The 22384-nt window shown below is 47.5% G+C and overlaps 2 protein-coding genes across 10 annotated transcripts in view; one reads left to right on the top strand and one right to left on the bottom strand.

Annotated features, from left to right (window-relative positions):
• The first annotated feature begins 704 nt into the window (after positions 1 to 704).
• TMEM243 (transmembrane protein 243) lies at positions 705 to 18572 on the top strand. Of its 4 annotated transcripts, none has more exons than XM_035127094.3 (5): positions 705 to 805; positions 2730 to 3068; positions 14738 to 14788; positions 17245 to 17292; positions 17928 to 18572. In XM_035127094.3, exons 2-5 carry the CDS (start codon positions 2991 to 2993, stop codon positions 18048 to 18050), a joined length of 300 nt encoding a protein of 99 aa, XP_034982985.1. In that variant the 5' UTR covers positions 705 to 805; positions 2730 to 2990; the 3' UTR covers positions 18051 to 18572. The 4 variants fall into 4 exon arrangements, with proteins under 4 accessions (XP_034982985.1, XP_034982983.1, XP_088508417.1 ...); XM_035127092.3 differs by having other exon boundaries at positions 17245 to 17349; XM_088652291.1 differs by having other exon boundaries at positions 705 to 1514.
• The window catches only part of DMTF1 (cyclin D binding myb like transcription factor 1), a 30563-nt gene continuing 26464 nt past the window's right edge, over positions 18286 to 22384 (bottom strand). For 5 of the 6 annotated variants that reach the window (XM_035127090.3, XM_035127091.3, XM_088652286.1 and 2 more), the window contains 3 exons: positions 21970 to 22359; positions 20562 to 20706; positions 18286 to 19449 (listed from right to left, as the gene is read on the bottom strand). In XM_035127090.3, the coding sequence (XP_034982981.3) occupies positions 19340 to 19449; positions 20562 to 20706; positions 21970 to 22359 (645 nt within the window). In that variant the 3' untranslated portion in view covers positions 18286 to 19339. The remainder of the gene's footprint in view (positions 19450 to 20561; positions 20707 to 21969; positions 22360 to 22384) is intronic. The other variant, XM_088652288.1, reaches the window with a different exon arrangement.

The raw sequence follows: 22384 nt of genomic DNA, 5'->3' as shown, positions 1-22384 counted from the left end.
TAAAAAAGTTATTACTTTCAGATCATTTTTCTTTCTGAGTAAACCCAGGTGCATATATTTTTTGTCTGTAGAGCCCATTTCCTCCAAACGATATGCGGTTTGTATGCATGTGGATGAATGTACAACAGCCAGGCAGCAAGCTAGCAGGCAAACAAACAAACAAACAAACAAACAAACAAACGGAATGAGTCTTCCAGTTTGAAAAATCCTTGTTCTCGTTTCCTTTGAAAACGGTTGAAGCGGGTACTTTAAAACTCTTCCTAAGCAACGCCAAGGCGCTGCCGAGGTCGCTCCGTTCGACTTGCCCCGCGGTGCATCTCGTTCCCCGCAAGCAATTTCGCCCTATGGAAATTAGGATCGTAGAATGCGCGTGGCTTTCCTTTTCCTCTTTTACCGAAGAGCCCCCGTCGGTCTTGCCCGAGGGCGGCTCTTAATCTCAGAGCCCCGGGTTCGAGACCCCCGCGCAGGCCCCCAAGACTCCTGCGCTGCAGCGGATTGGGCTAGATGACCCTCGCGGTCCCCCGCCAGCTCCCCCGCCCCCGCGGAAAACCCAAACCCAGATTTGCAGCAAGGTGCAGGTCTCGCCCGCGTTGCCATTGGCGGAGCCGAGCCAATGAGCTCACAGAGGAAGGCCGGGCTTGCATTAAGGGGGGGGGCAAGGAGCAGGAGGGCGGCTGCTGCTGGTTTGCGACACTTGGCCGAGTGCGAGAGGGAGGATTAGCCGGCAGGGGGGGAAGCAGGAACTTGCTGCTGGTGCTGCTGCTCTTTCCCCAAAGGGGCTTCTTTTCCCGGGAGCCTCGCAAAGGTAGGGGCGGCCGTGGAACGTTGGAGGCGGCAGCGTTCCCTTTCCGAACGTTGTGTTGCCGTTTGCTGTGCGGGGGGGGGCGCACGTGGTTCTCCCCCGCCTCGAAAGCCGAAAGGGAGCCGGATTCTGAGGGGCGCGGCGGGGGCAGCTGGGAGGGGGCAGCGGCGGGAGCGAGGGCGGCTCGCCTGGGCTGCAAATCTCTCATTTATTTACGGTAGCTCCCCCAAGCGCCGCAAGGCTCTCTTCCTTTTTCCCGAAGACCTCAGAATCTCCGCCGGGGTTGGGGGGAGTTTTGCAGAGTGCCTGGATGCAACCGAGGCCGCCGCCGCCGCCGCTGCAGATCCCTGGGCAGAGAAGGGTTATTCGTTCGTGGGCTGGCTGGCTCCTCCAGGGGGAGGGAAGAGAAGGAGGGACCTTCGCCTTCCCTAGTGGATCGAAAGTGCTCGAGGGACATCGAAAGTTTGTGGCGCTTTGGTTTAAAATGGAACAGGTCCATTTAGAATATGGGCCGTTGCCGGTATCCGGTTGTAAGGAAATCTGGTTTAAAATAGGGGAGGAGACGTAAGCTCTCCCCCCCCCGCCCCCCGCGCATGAACCAACGTGCAGACCGTGGCCGGATGGGTCGGAGCAGTCGAGCGCCTTCCTCGTCGGTTGCTCCCGCATCTCCTCGCCAGTGGATTCCTCTGGCTGGCTTCTTCGGTCGAAGCAGGTGCAGTTTTTGTTCTCAATCCCGCGGTTTCTGTTCACGAGGTTAAACTGCCCCTACAGCTCTCTTGTCAATTGTGCATATTTCCTCAAATATGCATATATAAATTATTTGCATGACATCTTTTCACAGTTCAAACCATGCTCCAGGTGGCTTATGGCACCAAACAAAAGTGCAACATAACTAAAGCAGCCATAAATAAATTAAATTTTACAAGTGCAACATAACTAAATCAGCCATAAATGAATTAAATGTTAAAAAATACACAACCAAACTGAGCTGTACAAATTGCAGTGTCTAAAATAAATATTCAGAATATTTAAACAGCAACGGCCTTCTTCAGCAGCTGGAGTCAATGTGGGCCCCACCCTCCCAGGACAGGTGAAGGACCTCCCTCCTAGTTGTGGCCACAGCTCCTTGGGAGTACAGTAATGACTCTGGATTTGCCTCCAATGAAGCCTGCCTAGGGGCAGGAAGCAGGAGCAGCTGCACTCTCTTGCCTGGGGTCTAAGGGCCAGTGGCTCCCTTTTCCGTTTCATCGGCAGAGGGGCTTTACCTGGAAAGGTGGCTCTTGCCTGTGATGCCTGGCAAAGAAGAATTTGTATCTGGCGAGACAGTAGGATGGGCTTGACCACTTGAGCTTGAGGGAGGTTGCTGCTGCATGTGAGAATGAAATGGAAATGGGCCCAGCCAGAAGGAAGTTCTGCAGCCTTGCCTTCTGCATGGGATGCTCTGGTTTTTTGTTTGCAGGGAGAGTTCGACACAAGGGAGCATTCAGAGCCCTAACCCCCCCCCCCCCCTCTGCAGTCTGAAGTGGTAACAACAGTCCATTCTACTGCCTCTGAGTTAGGCCATTAGTCAGGCTCAGTATTTCCTACTCTGGTTGGCAGCCCCTTGGCCAGGGTTCCAGTCTCTCCCAGTCCTACCTGGAGATGTTAGAGATTGAACCTGGGACCTTTGGGATGCAAAGCAGCTGCTGTGCCTCTGAGCTGCATCCTTCCTGCACCTCTTCCATGTGCATAAAAGAGGCCAAAGAGAGGGCTTGAAAGGGGGGGGGAGGAGGGAAGAGTCACCCATGCAGTATAATCCTGAAATGGAGCAGCCCCTTGCTAGTTCTGAGCAGGAGGAGAACCAAAGCTTTGGAAATGTGGGTCGTGTTGTTGTTGGGGGTGTGTGTGCCATGTTCCTACTGAGTCTTCTTTGTCTTCTTCTTCCCAGCTCTTGATCATGAGGAAGGGAGTCGTGGTTTGGAGGAGAGGAGGCTTGGTTCCCTGGCTTTGAACGCCAAATTGTACACAGCCTGCGGAGCAACAAGAGAAATGTGCTTTCCATAAATAAACTCTTCCCTCCGCCTGATGCTGCAGCTGCATTTTGCCACGGGCTTCAGGCCTCTGAGACAAGGAGTGGGTCTGTTCTAAGAGGATCTGCTGATGTGGGAGTGAGTGATCACAGCCAAACTTGAGAAGAGTTGGGGGAACAATGGAGGACTTTACCACCCGGACTTATGGGACCAGAGGGCTGGACAACAGACCTCTCTTTGGAGAGACTTCGCCAAGGGTAAAACGAAATCCTTCATGTCCCTTCTCTCCTCCAGGAAGGGGGTTTGTTTGCAGGGCTGGCCCAGGGCAGTGGGTTGCTGCTAAAGGGCTGCACTGGGGCTCCCTTTGCAAGCGATGCTGGCTGCAGCTGGGCTCAAGCCTGGCTGTGCACAAGCCCAAAAGTTTCAGTTGGCTGCTGCTTTGAAAAAGATCCTGGGATGCGTACCTGCTGGTTCGTTGGCACCTCTGAACAGAGGACTGCCCTGAGCAGCTGTGTAAGTGTTGGGGAGTTTCATTGGAAGTATGGGCGATGGCCAGCATTCATCACTCTTCCCCCCCCCCTTTGTGGCTGGCATCTCAGATCCTTGGTGAGGTGTTGTGTTAAGGACACATTATAGTTGTGCAATGTGTATAAGCCTTGCCCCATCACATGCCTATATCTTGCAGTATGGAAAAGCCTTTCTTCCTCATGGGCTTTTCTGATACTGAGCTCATTGTCAAACGGCTGCAGCACAAAAGTGTTTCCTATGACAAACATACCTTGGAATTCTCTTGTCTTGGGTTAGATTATTTCAAGGCCTTTTCTCCTGTGGCAAATTGAACCTTGTAACGTTGCCCTCTGAATTGCATTAGTCAATGCAGTGCTTCCATATGAGTGCCGGTGCTTGTCTAATATTGACCATACCATGCAAGAATTCTTATTTTTGAAATTATTTATGGAATGCTGTATCATTGATTGCACAGTGCTTCTTAACTCACTCTTCCCATCAAGACCTCTTATTCTTTCATAAGAGATCAGCTGCGTGGACCATTGGCGGGCATCTGTTGGGGTGGTTGGATCATTTTCTAGGCCCTTAGTTGGTTCCTTGGTCTGAGTGGTATCTGGGCGTGCGGGAGCATGAGGGTTGCAGCAGATTTGGCACGGCTCTGCACCTCTTGCACATTCTGCAGCCCACAAAAAATGTAAGCTTAGTACATTGCGTGCAGACCCTGATCTGCGCTGCTCTCAGTAACTGACGATGGTGCCGGTTTACGAGGCACTCTTCCAATGGTGTGCGCATGCATACACATACATTTTACAAAATTGCCACACTGTCTTTAACATTTGCACCCAAGGTGGCTTATGGTAAATAGTGTCTGTGCTGGGTATATTGTCAATGTTAGCAATTTTGAGGTGTTCCTAGCATCCTTGGTGAGGTTGCAGGAGACACTTATTGGCATCTGTCTGTCTGGGGTGAGGTCAAACCGCTGGATTGGCAGTACCAAAGTGATCTCTTTGGGGTGCAAAGCTGTGCGGTGTGTCTGGAGGTCCTGGGCTGTCCAGATGACAACTCCCCTCTTGGCCTCATTGATGGGGTCGAAAGGAAAGCAGAGTGTGACACTGGGCACCAGCTTGGCTGCCAGAAGGAGGTGTACAAGGCGCCATCTTGGGGACTCTGCTCTGGGTTTGTGTAGGGCCTTTTCATCTCCCAAAGATATCCTGCAAGGCAGCAGAGGGTTAGTATCAGAGTTTTCCTTCTCCTAGATGGGCTCCCTTCCCATCTGCCCCTCGCTTCCCTCTACAGCACATGCAGAAACCGCCTCCTTGACTGTTCCACCCCCTCTTGATCTCGTCTGCTCCCTCCGCCAGAGCCTGTCTTCGCATGCAGGGGAAGCCCCTAATGCCCCCAAGGGTTTGAAACCCATCAACCACCCTCACCTGGTTTAGCCTGCTGACAGCTTCTAGGAGCCACAGGTGAGAGCTGAGTGCAGGGTGGGGTCCCAAGGTGGACAAACTACCCCAGAAGGAGCAGGATGTGTCCCCCACCAGAGGTACCACGTCCTGTTCCCTAACACCCCATAAGCCCCAGGAGACTCTGCAATGCGTGATTTCAGAGGCACATCTCGACTGATGTCACATGAACCCAGAATTGTGTCCCCAGCATGCATTGCAGCTCTGCAAAGCATGCTGTGTAATGCTTCTCAACTCACCTGCCCCTTGGGCCAGGACATTCCCTCCCTCCTTTTTTGGCTGTGATTAGAGATGCTTTCTAGGAAACCTCTGAGACTATGCGGCTTTTGTGCTTCATTTATTTCTGGTTGTGAAATGCGATGGTGAGCTTTGCTCCTTGCCTTCTCTCCCCCTCCCACACTTGGTCTTGGCTGGCGGCGTGAGGAGGGGGTCTCCTCTGCCCCTTTATTGTGTTCACTAAAAATGGCTTAACATGAGGGCTTATCAGTCACTACTTTCTTAACGTGTTTCATTTATAATATCACAAAGCAGTAGTAATAACAGCATAATTTTAAAAATCGCTGAAAAGCAGACAAGCACAAGAACAAAAGGAAAAGAAAGGAAAGCTAAGAGAGAAAGAGAAAGAGAAAGAGCGCAATGGTTGCAGCTTATATTGAAAACTAAACTCCTTGATGTTGATTTTGTTCCCCAAACAATGTTCCTCTACAGTGGTACCTTGGTTTTAGAACAGCTTAGTTTATGAACAACTTGGAAAGAGAAGGCTGCAAACCCAGAAGTAGGTGTTTCGGTTTTTGAACTTTCCCTTGGAAGCTGAACATGTTTTGCTTCCTGTTGAGTGTAGAGGTGATATTTCAAGCTTTCGTTTATGCAATTTTTTGCGTTTTTGTTTTTGTGGCTTGTTTTGAGTATGACTTGTTCTTTGTTTTGTGGGACTGACTTGTGACTGTGGTTTGTGACGACTGTGTGGAATGCAGTTCAGCTACTCATTGATTGTGTGACTGCAGAAATGGATAAAAGCCCCGCATTCAAACAATGACTATCATCAGTGCACGTAAGAAAAAAATTATTTTTAATTTTTATCATCAACAGTATTGTCCTATTTATTTTATAGTATAGTACATTGATTATTGCTTTCATTTTATGGATCAATGGTCTTGTTAGATAGTAAAAATCATGTTAAATTGCTGTTTTTGGGGTTGTTTTTAAAAGTCTGGGATTAATCCATTTTGCATTACTTTCTATGGGAAAGCACGCCTTGGTTTTAGAAAGCTTTGGTTTTGGAACAGACTTCTGGAACGGATTAAGTTTGGGAACCAAGGTACCACTGTATTTTAAAAAACTGTTTTGAAATGCTGGGCATTTGGGGAGTCTTTGGTGAATGCTGTGAGCGATCCACTTTCCAGCTCTGGAGCTGCAGAGGCTGTGGCGATCATGCAGAATTTCTTCCACCCGGGAGATGCAAAGCCCTCTTTCAGGTTGGTGATCTTAAAGAAGGGCTGCCTACCCTTGAGCTCCCATCTTCCCCGATTGCTGGCCGTACTAGCAGAGAGAGACGGAGGACTCTGGGTTCCAGCTGCATCACAAAGGCTAAAGGTTGGGCCCCCTTGGAGAAGTGCAGTTCCCCCGGTGGCCAGGCCATGTGGGGCTGGAGGGGAGGGAGATGTGGCGCTGTGACACACAGCCTTAAGAAAGTCTGAATAACCATTTTAAACCAAGAGACATTGCCAACCTGTCTTCCACTCCCTCATAGAATCAAAGAGTTGGAAGAGACCACAAGGGCCATCCAGTCCAACCCCCTGCCAAGCAGGAAACACTATCAAAGCATTCCTGACATATGCCTGTCAAGCCTCTGCTTAAAGACCTCCAAAAAAGGAGACTCCACCACACACCTTGGTAGCAAATTCCACTGCCGAACAGCTCTTACTGTCAGGAAGTTCTTACTAATGTTTAGGTGGAATCTTCTTTCTTGTAGCTTGAATCCATTGCTCCGTGTCCGCTTCTCTGGAGCAGCAGAAAACAACCTTTCTCCCTCCTCTATATGACACCCTTTAATATATTTGAACATGGCTATCATATCGCCCATTAACCTTCTCTTCTCCAGGCTAAACATACCCAGCTCCCTAAGCCGTTCCTCATAAGGCATAGTTTCCAGGCCTTTGACCATTTTGGTTGCCCTCTTCTGGACACGTTCCAGCTTGTCAGTATCCTCCTTGAACTGTGGTGCCCAGAACTGGACACAGTACTCCAGGTGAGGTTTGACCAGAGCAGAATACAGTGGTACTATTACTACCTTTGATTTAGATGCTATACTCCTATTGATGCAGCCCAGAATTGCATTGGCTTTTTTAGCTGCTGCATCACACTGCTGACTCATGTCAAGTTTGTGGTTTACCAAGACTACTAGATCCTTTTCACATGTACTGCTCTCAAGCCAGGTGTCACCCATCCTGTTTTTGTGCCTTTCATCCCCCCCCCAAGTGTAGTACTTTACATTTCTCCTTGTTAAATTTCATCTTGTTTGCTTTGGCCCAGTTGTCTAATCTGTTAAGGTCATTTTGAAGTGTGATTCTGTCCTCTGGGGTGTTAGCCACCCCTCCCAATTTGGTGTCATCCGCAAACTTGCTCAGGATGCCCTCAAGCCCATCATCCAAGTCATTGATAAAGATGTTGAATAAGACTGGGCCCAAGACAGAACCCTGTGGCACCCCACTAGTCACTACTCTCCAGGATGAGGAGGAGCCATTGATGATCACCCTTTGGGTTCGGTCAGTAAGCCAGCTACAAATCCACTGAATGGTAGCATTGTCTAGCCCACATTTTACCAGCTTCTTTACAAGAATATCATGGGGCACCTTGTCAAAGGCCTTGCTGAAATCAAGATAATGCTACATCCACAGCGTTCCCTTCATCTACCAGGCCTGTGACTCTGTCAAAAAATGAGATCAGATTAGTCTGACATGACTTATTTTTCAGAAACCCATGCTGACTTTTAGTGATCACAGCGTTCCTTTCTAGGTAGTACTTTACCCCTCCTCCCCCTCCTGGAAGGACAAGTGCAAGGGGGCGCCAGGATCAGCCCGAAATCGGGCTTCTCCGACTCCCTTCTTCCCCTCCGCGATCGCCGGGGCGGGTGGAGGGAAAGCCCCAGAGCCACGCAAAGCGGTTGCCTGGCTTTCCCTCCGCCCGCCCCACAGCCAGCCGGCTAGAAGGGACGTCTCCCTTCTCCCTTGCTGGCTGTGGGGCGGGCGGAGGGAAAGCCAGCCAAACGCTTTGCGCGGCTCTGGGGCTTTCCCTCCACCCACCCCACAGCCAGCCAGGGAGAAGGGAGACGGCACCGGGTGACCCTGCTTCTAGGGGGGGCAACTGCCCCCTCCTGCCTACGCCCATGCTGGTGTTTTTAAAATGTGTTGCACAAACTGTTCCTTCTTTGTTGCATTTTGTATTACAAGGAGCCTTGCATTCTGGCCTCTGTTCAAACTTGCAGAGCTGTCCTTGTTTCATAGCCCAGTCCTGGAATAGGTTTGCTTTTTCATCGTAGAGTCAGAAGGGACCGCGAGGGCCATGCAGTCAAACTGCCTGGAATGTAGACCCTCCATCCTCTGCTTAAAATCAAAACTGTTGGAATTCACAGAGGCCTTGCAGTGTGGCTTCTGTGAACATTTCGGAGCCTTTTTATTTCTCCTTGGATTTTTCTCTGTCCCTTAATGTCCTTAGTGAAGGGTGTGGACTTGCCCACATACTTTGCTTTATCGTCTTTGGTTCAAGAGTTGGGCCCTTCCTTCTCGTGACATAAATCTGAGATTCAGCTGCTGTGCGAAACACAGGGCCCAGCCTTGGAGAGCTCCTGTCTTCCCCACATCTGAACTGGTTTGGTAGCTGGCAAGAATCTGGGGAGAGTAAGGTAGTCGGCACCCTGTTCTTCAGTTGTCAGGGAGCGAGCGCTGCAGCCATGAAAACTCCACTTTCTCTCATTCTTTGTATGGCTTTGCAGTGACGCATTGACAACTGAACAACTTTCAGGGGCCAAGCAATGACCAGGCAAGAGTGACTCATCCCTGAGCAACGGCTTCTGCTAAGCAAGGAGGGCAGCGACAGGCCACTTGGCCTCCTAACTTTTAAGTATTCCTTCAAACTTCCACTGCAGTTTTCTGCTGCAGCATTGCACCTGCTGTATACAATATTATTGATTGATTGATTGATTTGAATTTATATACAACCCTATACCTGGGGTCTCAGGGTGGTTCACAGAACAAAATCAAGATATAAAACCACAAAATACATAATACAAATAAAGACAACCCAGTAGCCCCCCCTTGCTATAACTTCTATAGCAAGAGGCACCATATAGCCCTGCTTGCTTGTTAAATATATTTTTGCCCAACCATCCCATAGCTTGGTTCCCAAGGAAATTTACAAAAAATGCCATTTTTTCCATGTATAAGACAACCCCTGTTTTTTTAACCCAAAATTAAGAAATTGGGCCAGAGCTCAAACCAGAGTTGCCCATGCCAGACCTCAAACCTGAACCCCTCTGCATTCAACCTCTGTGCATAGCTGCCAAGTCTCCCGTTTTCCCTGGGAAATCCCCGTTTTTCCAGCTGTTCCTAGCTGAAAAAACAGATTTTTTTGTTTTCCCCCGGTTTATTCTGGCGTGGTGGCCATTTTGGAACTGGGCGGAGCATGCTCAGAAGCGACTTTTGATGCTGCTCTGCCCAGTTCCAAAATGGCTGCAGTGTGACTTCTGGCGCGGTGGCCATTTTGGAACTGGGCAAAGCAGCATCAAAAGTCACTTCTGAGCATGCTCCGCCCAGTTCCAAAATGGCAGCAGCGCTACTTCCGGTCTGCTATTTCGGCCCGGTCCCTTATTTCTCTTGACAGCAACTTGGCAGGTATGTCTCGGTGTATGAGACAAGTCCCAATTTTTGACTAATTTTTAAAAAGTAAAAAATACTGCCTTCTACATGGAAAAATATGGTAGTAATGGTTTGTAGAAAGGTTTAGCAAGTTTAAAACCCCGTTGAAAGTCAGTGTGAGAGTTAATCACATATGGAAATCTTTTCCATTGAATTTGAGGGGACTTAATAGAGTTCTGTCAAGAGAACAAGCTGGTCATCACAAACACTCTTTTCCAGCAACACAAGAGACGACTCTACACATGGATATCACCAAATGGGAAGAATTGAAATCAGATTGATTATATTCTCTGCAGCCAAAGATGGAGAAGCTCTATACAGTCAGCAAAAACAAGACCTGGAGCTGTGACTCAGATCATCAGCTTCTTATAGCAAAATTCAAGCTTAAACTGAAAAAAGTAGGAAAAACCGCTGGGCCACTAAGACACAATCTAAATCAAATCCCTTATGAATACACAGTGGAAGTGAGGAACAGGTTTAAGGATTTAGATTTGGTGGACAGAGTGCCAGAAGAACTATGGATGGAGGCTCGTAACATTATACAGGAGGCAGCAACGAAAACCATCCCAATGAAAAGGAAATGCAAGAATTGATGCTTTTGAATTATGGTGCTGGAGGAGACTCTTGAGCGTCCCATGGACTGCAAGAGATCAAACCTATCCATTCTGAAGGAAATCAGCCCTGAGTGCTCCCTGGAAGGACAGATCGTGAAGCTGAGGCTCCAATACTTTGGCCACCTCATGAGAAGAGAAGACTCCCTGGAAAAGACCCTGATGTTGGGAAAGATGGAGGGCACAAGGAGAAGGGGACGACAGAGGATGAGATGGTTGGACAGTGTTCTCGAAGCTACCAACATGAGTCTGACCAAACTGCAGGAGGCAGTGCAAGACAGGAGTGCCTGGCGTGCTCTGGTCCATGGGGTCACAAAGAGTCGGACATGACTGAATGACTAAACAGCAACAACAATAGAACATACAAAGCTGCTTTTATACAGAGTCAAAATATTGGTCTTCCTTGTCTCAGTGCCTCCAAGGCATTTTTTCTCAACAAAACAGCAATGTTGAATTTTGTATAATTGTATATTTGCAGGTGTTTTTTAAAAAATTATTATTACAATGGGGTAGCTCATCAAATTAGCTCCTGGTGGCCAATTAGCTTTTTGCTTTACATTTAGGATGCTTAGCTGCTTCTCACTCCTTCACCATGACGTTGCAAAGGCCTGGGACTGACCCACTTCCATTTGGTGGGTAGTGGTCTCAGGCAAAGCGAACGGTTTGTGTGTGTGTGTATGTGTGTGTGATTTAGGCCTCATCTGTACTATGCATTTAAAGCAGTCCCATGGCACTTTAAACCATCATGGTTTCCCCCACCCCAATGCCTTTTTGGGCAGCCTCAGAGAACTTCCTTAATTTCCCCCCTGGTCCTGAGGTTTGTGTGTCGCCTAGGGAGCAATCCGGCCCGAGTCTCTGCTCCTGATCTGCTAAGCTGCCTCCTCTTGCCAGAGTATTTTTAACCTTTCCCTGGACTAAGCTTGCCAGCAAACCATCGTGTTTCAGAGCGCTGCAGAAAAGACCTCCCGAGTTCAGCCTTGCGACTCCTGGATCCATGGCTTCTAACCTTGGGCTCCTGGGGCACCTTCCTCTACCCAAGGGCTGTGTGTGCCTTGAGGGGCTCTGAGTCAATGGGAAGGTGCTTCCCTCTCGGCTTGCCAGTGCCACCCTGGGGGGGGGGTCACCTTGACCTCCATTTTCCAAAATGGCCATATTGGAAACTTGTGTTGGGGGCACCTGGACCCAACCACTTGGCCGGGAGGTGGTTCAAAGGCGCTTGATGCCATTCCCTTCCTAAAGCTGAGCGGCTCTGGGTGTGTCCAGCGTCTGGTTGGGAGTCCATCTGGGATGCAGGATAGAAATCTTGCTGGGTTCTCCAGATGCAAAAGAGGCAGAACTGCAGGACCCTCTTGTGCAGAAGGGAGGGTGGGGGCACCTGTTCACTTAAGCAGGTCTGCAAGCCTCTCTGGGACTGGCTGTGCACCCCAGGCCACTTGGGGTTTCAGAGAGATTGGGATCCCCAGAGAGGTGTGTAAACGTGTTCAGGCATTAAGGTATTCAGGCCTTGCCATGTTCAGCTGAAAGGGGGAGGGGTAGATCCAGCATGCAAACCCACCCCCCATTTAGTTACCGTTTTATATCTGAGTTGCTGAATTGGTTATGCGCAAGAAACCGAGGGCGTACAGAACACAGAGGATAGTTCAGGCATCCCCAAACTGTGGCCCTCCAGATGTTTTGGCCTACAACTCCCATGATCCCTAGCTAACAGGACCAGTGGTCGGGGAAGATGGGAATTGTAGTCCAAAACATCTGGAGGGCCAAAGTTTGGGGATGCCTGGGATAGTTTCTTTGGAGATATTGAAAGGAAATGGTCACATGTGTGGTTCTCCCACTTGCACACTGAAGAGGCTGTATCGTGTGGTTTTCTGGAACATGCAAATACATAAACCAACTAATGGGGTTAAGCATTCTTAATTGGTTACCCTGCATCCTTTGTGTGCGCCTGACAGACGACTTTTGGCCCCCCCTCCCTTTCCAGACGGGATTTGTTGAGGCATCCCTCTTAAGGCACCAAGCTAAGGGCAGCCCAGTTGCCCTATACTGGTGCCAGTGGGGACTTTCCTTTCTCCAATCATGGAGTGGTGGCGGCCAGCAAGTTTTGCTGATCACGTTTGGAGAGAGGAGGGGAAAACCTCTGACTTTTAAGAGAAGTTGGGGCAGATTGATGGAGGACGAGGCTCTCTGTGGCTGCCAGTGTGGGAGGCAGTTGTGGCGCCTCTCCTGTCCTGGTCTTCCTATGGGCATCTAGTGGGCCACCCTTGAGAATTAGGCACTGGGGTAGATGAGCCTTAGGTCACATCCAACTGATCTCCTTTCACGTTATCAGCTGCTCTGCTGCGAACTCCCAGAGAACTGTTGCAAACCTAACCTGGAACATTTTCAAAGTAGTGCGTGGAAGCAGTTTCCTTGTGGCGCAGCCCCACACAATGTGGATACCATTGTTTAAAGGGTGGGTGGATGTCATAGAATCATAGTTGGAAGAGACCACAAGGGCCATCCAGTCCAACCCCCTGCCAAGCAGGAAACACCATCAAAGCATTCTTGACATATGGCTGTCAAGCCTCTGCTTAAAGACCTCCAAAGAAGGAGACTCCACCACACTCCTTGGCAGCAAATTCCACTGCCGAACAGCTCTTACTGTCAGGAAGTTCTTCCTAATGTTTAGGTGGAATCTTCTTTCTTGTACTTGTCGCTGTGCCTTACGATACCAGCGTTGCCTGTCCCTTAGTGAAACATTTTAAGCTGCATGGCAGCTCTTGGGGGCCTCCCAGCTCTACAATTCTGTGATTCTAAGATTTATTCTCTCTCTCTGTGTGTGTCACACAATACCTTTGAGATATCTGGGTCTATGCTTCTACCCAATGTGAATTCCCTCCCCCTTGCCCCTCCTGGGGACTTCCATTCCTTTGGTGGTACCCACTGCGGCAAAAAAAGCTAAGGCATGATACCACTTTCTTTGGGTGGCCGTCTGGGACGCTGCATGGAGTAGTTTTGGACAGGCAGCGAGTGTTAACTGCTAATTCCCTGCAGAGGCTGCCAGATCCCATTTAATGCTATGACAACAACTGATCCTAATCCTGTTCTGGGCCCCGATTACAGCTGGGCAGGCCAGCTTGCTTCTGTTTGCATTACTTGGCTTATTTTCCTCAAAGCAATTTCTAATTCTCCCCCCTCTGCCTCACCTTTGCTTGCTTGCTTTTTGTAGTTGTCACCCTGCCTACCCCCCTGCCCCAAATAAAATACTTTGGTTTCAGGATCTGTCACTGACTGGGGAGGAGGGCAGGAACTGGAAGAGCGGTTTGGGGATGCAATGCCCTCCCCCCGCTGCCCCCAAATGGTCTTGGTGATATTTTGCCCCAAGAACAAATATGAAAACAGCAAACATGACAGTTTCCCCTATTTTACAAGAGAATATTCCAAAAGATTCCTTGCCTTTGGGCAAACGTTTTTAAAAGGCCCCAGTTGGTTACTTGGGTTGCCCTTCTTAAAGTGTCAGTCTCTTTTTTAAAAAGTTAAATTGTGTGTGTGAGCAAAGAAATCCTGGCCTCCCGTGTACACCCATTTTACAAGCATCTGCATGAACGCTGAAGGCACCAGCCATTTCCGATGTGGCCGACAGGTGAGATGGTTCTTCCTGAATGGTTCATAACCCAGGATGGTTGCTTTTCTCTTCCCGAAGTCTTCCAGCCACACAGAAGGTCCCTTTGGCCAGGGCAGGCTGGGGCCGGGCAAAAGATTTCTGCCTGTCGTTTGTAGTAGTCGTGAAGTTTTGAGTTCAGGCAGTCAGGCCTGTCATTTTAGGAGGTGAAGCTTAGCTTTTGCAGATTGCTTCAGCGAGGGGTCTTAAAATGTTTTTGGGTTTGTGCTGCTCAAAGCTGCTATAATTTTTGTGATCGGACAGCATTTAGCTTGGTAAATCTACATTTTGATGAAGCAGCACATAAATTGCTTTTGAGAAATCAATTTTTTTTTTAATTTTACCTTCTGAAAATGTCAGGTAATGCTCAATAAGAATAATATGTGGATCCAACTGCCAACCAGTTGGACGTGCAAAGTTAGCTCTCAAAGTTTATTTAAATGGTGCCTGTTCTTCTGGAATTAAGCAAATAAAAAAGGTAGCCAGTTTTCAATGCTAAACATATTTGGTGTGAGGATTTGCCCAGGCTGTTAACAAATGGCTGCTTTACACAGGTGTGAACAAGGTGTGAGCTGCCTTTATTGAAGGGAGAATTCACTTGAAGACAATAGTCTTTCCACTCTATTTTTAAATCTTTATTGCATCTACCTCTGGTATGCCTTAAAATTCTTAAGATCAAAACCTGGGCATTGAATGCAAATCTAGCACAATTAGCACCAGATGTCAGCTTTAGAATAAGCCTTTAACAGAAATCTCAGAATGCTACGGCTAACACTGTGTTCTTCTTTCTTCCAGGATAGAATAATCAATTTAGCTGTTGGCAGCGTCACATCATTGCTGCTCATAGTAAGTATTAAAATCAGTTTGGCAAACTTGCAGCACAATCCTAGGCATGTATATGCAGAAGTAAGTCCTGTTCAGTTTGATGGTAGGTGGGAGCAAGTCCCCCAACCAAGTCCTGATAGCCCTGGCTTAGAGGTTTCTTGTTGGATGGTCCTCATTGGGTTTTATTTCTAAATGAACTCATCTGCCTGCCAATTCTGAAATTTGTTGCCAGGTTCTCTGAACCTGGATACCTCTGCCATTAGAGATGCAAGTGTCCTCAGGGGCTAGGAGTGTCTTTCGCCAGCTTTGCTTGCTAAGACGGTGGTGGCTGTTCCTGGATAAGGACTACCGGGTCCCATTCAAGGTGTTGGTGCCAACATGGGAAGCCCCATACAGCTCAGGACCAGGTGACTTGAGAGGCTGCCTTCTACAGGAATGTTTCTCCTACAAGTCCCAAAGGTCTTAGCAGCCCTTTTTGCACTATCCCAGGGCAGAGCTTTCAGCGTGGCCGCCCCTGTTCTGTGGAATAATCGTACCTGTTGAGATTGGACAAGTGCCCACTTCCTGCAGTTTCTGGAAACAGTTGAAAGACATTTTAATTCCAAGCAGATTTCCCAGCTGGAAGAATGGGTCTTTGTCTGGCTTTCAGAAGCTCCTAGCCGGTTTCCCCCCAGCCCTGCTGTTTTGGAGCCTTTTAACTTGACATGCTAATGTGATGCTTCTCAACCCAAGATCTCGAGAGGGAAGTTTCTCTCTGCGTCATGAACTGTCATAAAACTTTGTCAGATCTCATCTCAACTCCACCTAAATATCAACAACCCCGTGTGCCTGGGCTTTTCCTCAAGAGGTGGTGTTCCCACGCCTTGCTCATTTTAGTTATATATCGTATGTTCCGGCGTACAAGACTGGGCGTAGAATACGACCCCCCCCCACTTTTCCAGTTAAAATATAGAGTTTGGGATATACTTGCCATATAAGACTACGCAGAAGCGATTGCCGGTGCTGCGCTGCCCATTTCTAGGGCGCTGGAAATCGCTTCGGCGCAGATGCCTTTTTCGGCATCACTCGGAGAGTCCCTGCGCTGCGCCGGTTTAGCGCGGCGCAGCGCGGGGACTTGCCGAGTGGGCGGCTCAGTTACCAGGTGGCTCGTGGCCGGATAAACGGCCTCTGTGGGCACAACGCCGCTTCTGGTGTGGATTTACCATACTTGTACAGTGCCGCCCTTGCTGCTTTCATACGGTCGCCGCGGCCGTTTTTTAGCTCCCCACACCATATGTGGCAACCGCAGATTCTCCAGTCCGGTTATACCTGGCGTATAAGATGACCTCCGACTTTTGTGAAGATCTTCCTGGGTTAAAAAGTCATCTTATACACCAGAAAATATGGTATTTCAGAGCTCCTAGTAACTTAAGCATCACTGTAACACCCTTTCAGTATTTGCTAAGACTCATGTAAAATGATGTTTTAGCATTGGTACAAGAGAGATGTCCACATAAGTGTTAGTCTTTTAAAACCAAAACCAAAAAACACACCTATGAACTGTCCAAATGAATGTTCCCTTCCTGAGCCAGTGGAATTACTTGCTTCAAGTATGTGCCCTTAAAAATAGTCAAAGCATGAAAATGTTACTTGGTGTGGCACAATGCACTGCAGCCACAACACTTGGTGGGCTTCCAATTTCTGCGTTCCTTAAGTAAGCCAGATGGTCAGGCAAAGGCAGTGTACTAAATGCAGCACAGAGATCCTGAATTTCCAAGGAATCCAGCGTGCAGCTGGGGCCTCACGGTCTGAAGTGGAGAAATCCTGTTGTGTGTGTGGTCTGGCAACACCAGCTAATGTTTGCTGAGCTGGTGAGGCTCTCCCGCCCCCCGTTGAGGAATGAACGGAAAGGAGCTCCCTGTTTTAGAAGCCTCACAAACCAAAATTCATGTTGTTGCCTCCTTGGGAGTAGGAATTGCCCCCTGAAGGAACAGGGGCAGAGGCTGGATCCTCCCCCCTCCCATTTTAACCAAATGACCAACATGATTAAGCCTTGACGAGAGTCGTTTGTGTAGACAATGGAAGGCAGCAACAAGTTTTTATGTCATCTGCTTGTAAGCCTTTGTGGAGAAGGATGGCATGCAAATTGACATGGAAATAAATGGAGCACCACCACAGTCCGTTTCAAAGGACTATAACTGGCACGAGATGAGTTCCTGCTTTGCATGGAAATATACAGTGGTACCTCGGTTTAAGTACACAGTTGGTTCCAGAAGTCTGTACTTAACCTGAAGCGTACTTAACCTGAAGCGAACTTTCCCACTGAATAATCCATTCCAGACGGTCCGCGGAGTACTTAAACTGAAAGTACTCAAACCGAAGCGTACTTAAACCAAGGTATGACTGTAATAGGAATTCCTCGCTAGGCAGTGCATCAGAACTGTGTTTCATATTCAGCGCGAGAAGTAATGGCTGTGCCCTCCCATTCTTTCCTCTAGGTCACTCTAATCAGTGCTTTTGTCTTTCCTCAACTACCTCCAAAACCGGTGAATATATTTTTTGCTTTCTGCATCTCCTTGTGTAGTGTTTCGGCTGGCATTCTTGTAAGTATTGTGACACTTGCTATGCTAAGACTAAATGGACCTGCTCAAACTGGGGGGAGGGGAGAGTAGCACCCCAAAGCCCAAGGAGGCGGCACAGTAGTTTGGTACATGCATGGCTAAGCAACGTGGCATCTGAGCCACAATGGAAGTTTTCACCTGTCCGTGGGGAGAAAAAGCAATTGTTTCAGGAAATGAACATGTATATATGGGGGTGGGTGTTTGGAATGGGGAGGGGTTCTTCTAAGGGCCTAATTCATTAGAAAGTTCTCTACAAACTCCCATGGAAATGAGAAGAGCTGCCCTGGATTGATACATAAATTGTACAGTGATTGATAACACTGGGGGGGGGGGAGAGTGGCCAGTTTTGTGTGTTGAATATCATGAACTAAATCCCATCGGAGAAGCAAATTAGCATCTGCTCCCATACTTTTGGAAAAATAAAGACTTCCTGTTTTTACTAAAATGAGCCTAGTACATGGTACTTGCTTTGCCATAGCATTTGTGGGTGAAGGAGTGTCTTAACCTTTAGTTGTGCCTGCTTGAAATACTTACCTAACCAGTTTTCCCCCCCTCTTCAGATCTACTGGTATCGACAAGGAGACCTCGAGCCCAAATTTAGGAATCTAATTTACTATATCTTGTTTTCGATTATTATGTTGTGTATATGTGCCAATCTCTACTTCCATGAAGTGGGGAAATGACTCTTCGAGGGCATATTCCTAAGGATGCATCAAGTGGGTTCTGGGCAACACTGTAGGAAATGCTTTCGGAATGGATTACTACCCCGGATGAAGGCTTCATCTGAGCAAGCATCAAACGGGGACTTGCGTTTGCCATCTGCCATGACAGCTTTGTTTTTTGGGGGGGAGGGATAAACAGCTACCAGTGCACTTAATGAACATTCCAACTCTACACGTTTTTCAGAATGGCACGAAATTTTTTCCTTGCAGGGAAAAATGCATTTTTTTATTACACTGTACAAAAACTGCAGCACTGCAAATGTCTGTACTACAGTATAAATAAAAAGGCATCCTACTGTTACAGAAGACAAATAGGTTATTGTTTGTATTAAATTGAACAGTTATTTCTGTTGCCTCCCTAAGCAACCAACTGTTTTGTAAACTACTGTCATTTTTCACATGAACAGAGAAAGTCACAGACTAAAGACAAACCGACTTCTGATGAAGCTAATTTACAGCAATAAATATTGTTTTTTCTACATATCTTTGTAGTGTTGAGTCATGTTTCCTACCCAAGTTGGACTCTTAAGCTCCACTTAGTGTCTCCTTTTACAGCCCTCACATGGGGGCAGGAATAAAAACCTAGCAGCCATCACGGAACGTGTGTGACAGGGTGGTCCAGACAGCACTGACCTCCCACCCTTGCGGTTTTGGCTTCTATAGCAGAGTTCAGAATAAGCACTGAAAGGGCTTTTAAGTTTATTGCAGGGGTCGGGGTGGGAGTAAACAGTCTCGGGTGTCCTTTTCTCCTATACTTGGGGAAAGGATTTGTTGCATTTGATCATTTTGGGGCTACTTCATCCATCGCCAGCAACAGATAATTCTTTTGTCACCTCCTAAAGTCTAGTATTCTCAGACTAGTAGTGTTTCCATATGAAATGCATTGGAAATAACAGTAAAGACTGGAAAAATAGAACTCTCCTGCCACCCCTTGTTTCCTGTAGTTCCTGCACTGAAGCTATATTTTGTCCTGTTGATGCTCAAGAGTTGCTATCTTTGCTTGCAAGACTCACTTGTTACTGCACTATTAACCTAGAGCATCCAACTCCCTTCTTACCAGAATTTGGTTCCAGTCTCAGAGGAACAGCCTAAGAAGCAAAATCAGCCGTGGCTACAACCTCTTTAAACCTCTTCTTTGCCCAGAAAGGTGGGCTGTAGCTGTTTCAGCAAATGCTTTTCTTTTCTTTTTTTTTTGAAAAGGAGGTTCAGCACTCAGTTCTTTTTATTTTTTGCAGCACTGTGGGATGTGCTCAGTGGCAGCTCACTAAATCTTCAACATCCTTGGAGTCTTCAGAGCCAGGGCTATCCAAAGAGGAGCCAATGATATGGGAGTTCTCTCCATGGTGTTGCAATATAGGATCTGTAATGAAAAAATGGTTGTGAAAAACAAACATTCTAAGAGAGATACAGTGGTACCTTGGTTTAAGAACAGCTTAGTTTATGAACAACTTGGATTAAGAACGCTGCAAACCTGGAAGTAGGTGTTTTGCTTTGTGAACTTTGCCTTGGAATAAGAACATGTTTCACTTCCTGTCGCGTGTATTCCATTTGTAAATTGAGTCCCCCGCTGCTATGGGAAAGCACGCCTTGGTTTAAGAACACTTTGGTTTAAAGTGTTCCAGGCTTCCAGAACGGATTAAGTTCATAAACCAAGGTACATGCAGGTCCTGCTTACTGAACACATGTTCCCTGGAAATCATTCATTAGTTGAGCATTTGCATAACAAGTCCACCATTTCCATTCATTCCCACGGGGAACATTTTTGTGATCTCTCCTGCCTCCCACCATGGTTTCGGCCCCAAAATGGATGTGGCCAACCAGCAAAGCACAAGTAAAGAAGTAGACAAACTCTGGCCGTTTGGATATCTGAATCAGTGGCATGTGCAGCGAGGTTTCAGCATAATTCTGTTTGTTGCTTTATTCACATCAATATAGCCTTGGTTTCCTGTACTGCGGTAACAGGGGCTCTGGGAAGTCCCCTTGTGACTTTCCAGAAATGTTTTGCTCAAAGCACAACTGCCATAGCAGGTGTGATCCCACTGCTCTTTGTAAGCTAGTTAAGTATGGCAGGAAGAAGCTTAGGGCTTGGGCTCTCCTTCCTTTCTCCCTCCCTGGAAATGATGGAAAGCTGCTTTAGAATGAAGCAGAGTTCCTCAGCTGTATGAGCACACAGGAAAAAGCCACGGTTTGATAGCCTCATTTTATTTCAACTAGCAATAGCTGAAAGAAGTTAAACTCGCGCCCATCCAGACACTTGGTTCTAACCTGGAAGATTTCAGAATCTCTTGTATGACATGGCCAGAGAGGGCAGCATGTAATCCGGAGGGCTGGACAGGCTTGTTCACAAAATGGGAAACTGGTCCAGTTACATTGGCCTTCTCACAAGAATCACTCAGAAACAGCATTGCTGCACATACAGGAAATTTGTACTTTAAAAAAAAAAAAGGCTGCTGTGTCAACCTCATGAGTTACCTGTTAGTGTTGTTAGGGGCAAAACAGATTCACTGTCTATGTCGTCTGATGTCTGGATAAAGCCATGGGGTGAAGGTACAAGGAGGACGGTGTCATCCATGGGAGACGCCTCAACTTGTTCTTCTGTCGTTGGAGAACTGAGATCCTGTGTGAAAACTCGCATTTTTCAGCTAGTGTTTGCAGAACAGAAACATGCTATTTTTTTTTTTAAAAAAGTCCACAATAGCAAATAAATGAAGTGCTGTGCAAAATTGCTTGCATTGAATGAACCATTGCAAGTGGAGGATGGCAATGTCTTTCTTTCTCTTCTTTTTTTTGAGGGTGGCAGTTTCTTAACAGCAAAATGCTTTGTCTCTTGGTTGTGAACTGTGGCAGAGCAATTATTAGATTTATTTGCAAGGATGACTGAGGACTTGCTTACAAAGTAGATTGAAGAAGACCTCCCAGTGCATCCATCACCTATCTCGCCCAGAATAAAAGTGCCAGGGCTTAAGTAACAATGATCTGTAATGCATTTTTTAAATTGGTGTAAGAGCTAAACTAAAGCAGATGGAAGCTGAAAACAAAGGGGTTGGTGGGGGGGGGGGAGAGGAGGATTGGGACAGTGGCAATGGAGGACAGGAGACTACTTCTCCCACTTCAATGCCATTTCCCCAGTGAGAAGAGAGAGCTTTCAAGGGTAGGTTTATTTAGTTTACTTCTGAGTGTTTTTAACAGCCACAAGCCACCAGGAGAATTGCTGGTTTCTTTTAACCACCAACAAGCGTTAGGAAATGGATTCAATGAAGAGCTGCCTTATACTAAGTTGGACCATTGGTCCATGTAAACCACAATTCCAGTTCGACCAGCAATATTCCCCGGGCAGGCATCTCCCTCCATGTTCCTCCTTGATGTTTTAACCTCAGGTGCAGGGGCTTAACAAAGCATATTCTAGAGTTATATTATCCCACTTCTCAAGTTGCTCAGAGGTGCTGACATTTCATTCCTTGCTCCCTACACATATGTACTTGAACCAGGATCACGTGTGTTCATGACCATTCTCACACATGTTCTCATCACTGAACTTTTGGCTCTTCTCTCACTTTTGTGTGAAGCAATAATGAGGAACACCAAAGGGCACACAGGAGCCAAGAATGCACCACCTTAAGATGACCTCCCCTCGGATGAAATGCATAAGCAACTTGTACAAATTGGCCAAAAGCAATTCTGAATGTTTCTTGTGGCCCTTTCATGCAAACTCAATTTGCAAAGTTGGTGTTTTCCCCGGAGTGCGCATCCAACAGTTCTCAGCTGAGTGTACCAGCACAAAGCAGGTTTGTTTAACATGGTTAAAATATCGAAGATGAATTGCATGAGGTTGCACTTGCTACAGATCCAGCCATGCACCAAATCCTCATGCTTTCCTTACCTCAGAAACGTAGGTGCCAGCTAAGTCAGACCGACAATCCTCTTCACACTTGAGATCCGTGTGCAAAATCTCTCCTCCGGCTCTCGCCATGACCCTGTCAATGAGTTCGCTGCTACTCCTGCTGCCACCAAATCTGGAGGAGTCGTCTTCACTATATGCAGATTGCTCATCCACAGCCAGCTTGGGTTGATGGATGTTCTCTGGAAAGGCATCTGCTTCCAGAGCTGTTGGAGGGTCCACCAGATTAACTGGCTGAATGTCTGAATCAACAGCAAGTTCTGCCTGGGTTACGGAGGGAGAAATCTCTTCTGCTGCAACAGTGCGGATTATGACACTTGGCGCATGGCACTGTACCGTGACATTGTCACTGGTGTTCAGCAAGTGTTCTGGCTGTGAGAAATAGCCACAAAATGGT

The sequence above is a fragment of the Zootoca vivipara genome, chromosome 9 (genome assembly GCF_965207765.1).
Source record: "Zootoca vivipara chromosome 9, rZooViv2.hap1.1, whole genome shotgun sequence".
NCBI classification, from domain to species: Eukaryota; Metazoa; Chordata; class Lepidosauria; order Squamata; family Lacertidae; genus Zootoca; species Zootoca vivipara.
Note: the sequence above shows the minus strand (reverse complement) of the source record. Positions and strands in the feature narration are given on the sequence as shown.

What these genes read in the sequence shown, in the direction of transcription:
- TMEM243 (XM_035127092.3), top strand. Translation starts at nt 2,991, where the DNA reads ATGGAGGACTTTACCACCCGGACTTATGGGACCAGAGGGCTGGACAAC. An exon ending in TCACATCATTGCTGCTCATA is followed by an intron (nt 14,789 to 17,244) that starts GTAAGTATTAAA and finishes TCTTTCCTCTAG; the next exon opens with GTCACTCTAATCAGTGCTTT. An exon ending in GTGTTTCGGCTGGCATTCTT is followed by an intron (nt 17,350 to 17,927) that starts GTAAGTATTGTG and finishes CCCCCTCTTCAG; the next exon opens with ATCTACTGGTATCGACAAGG.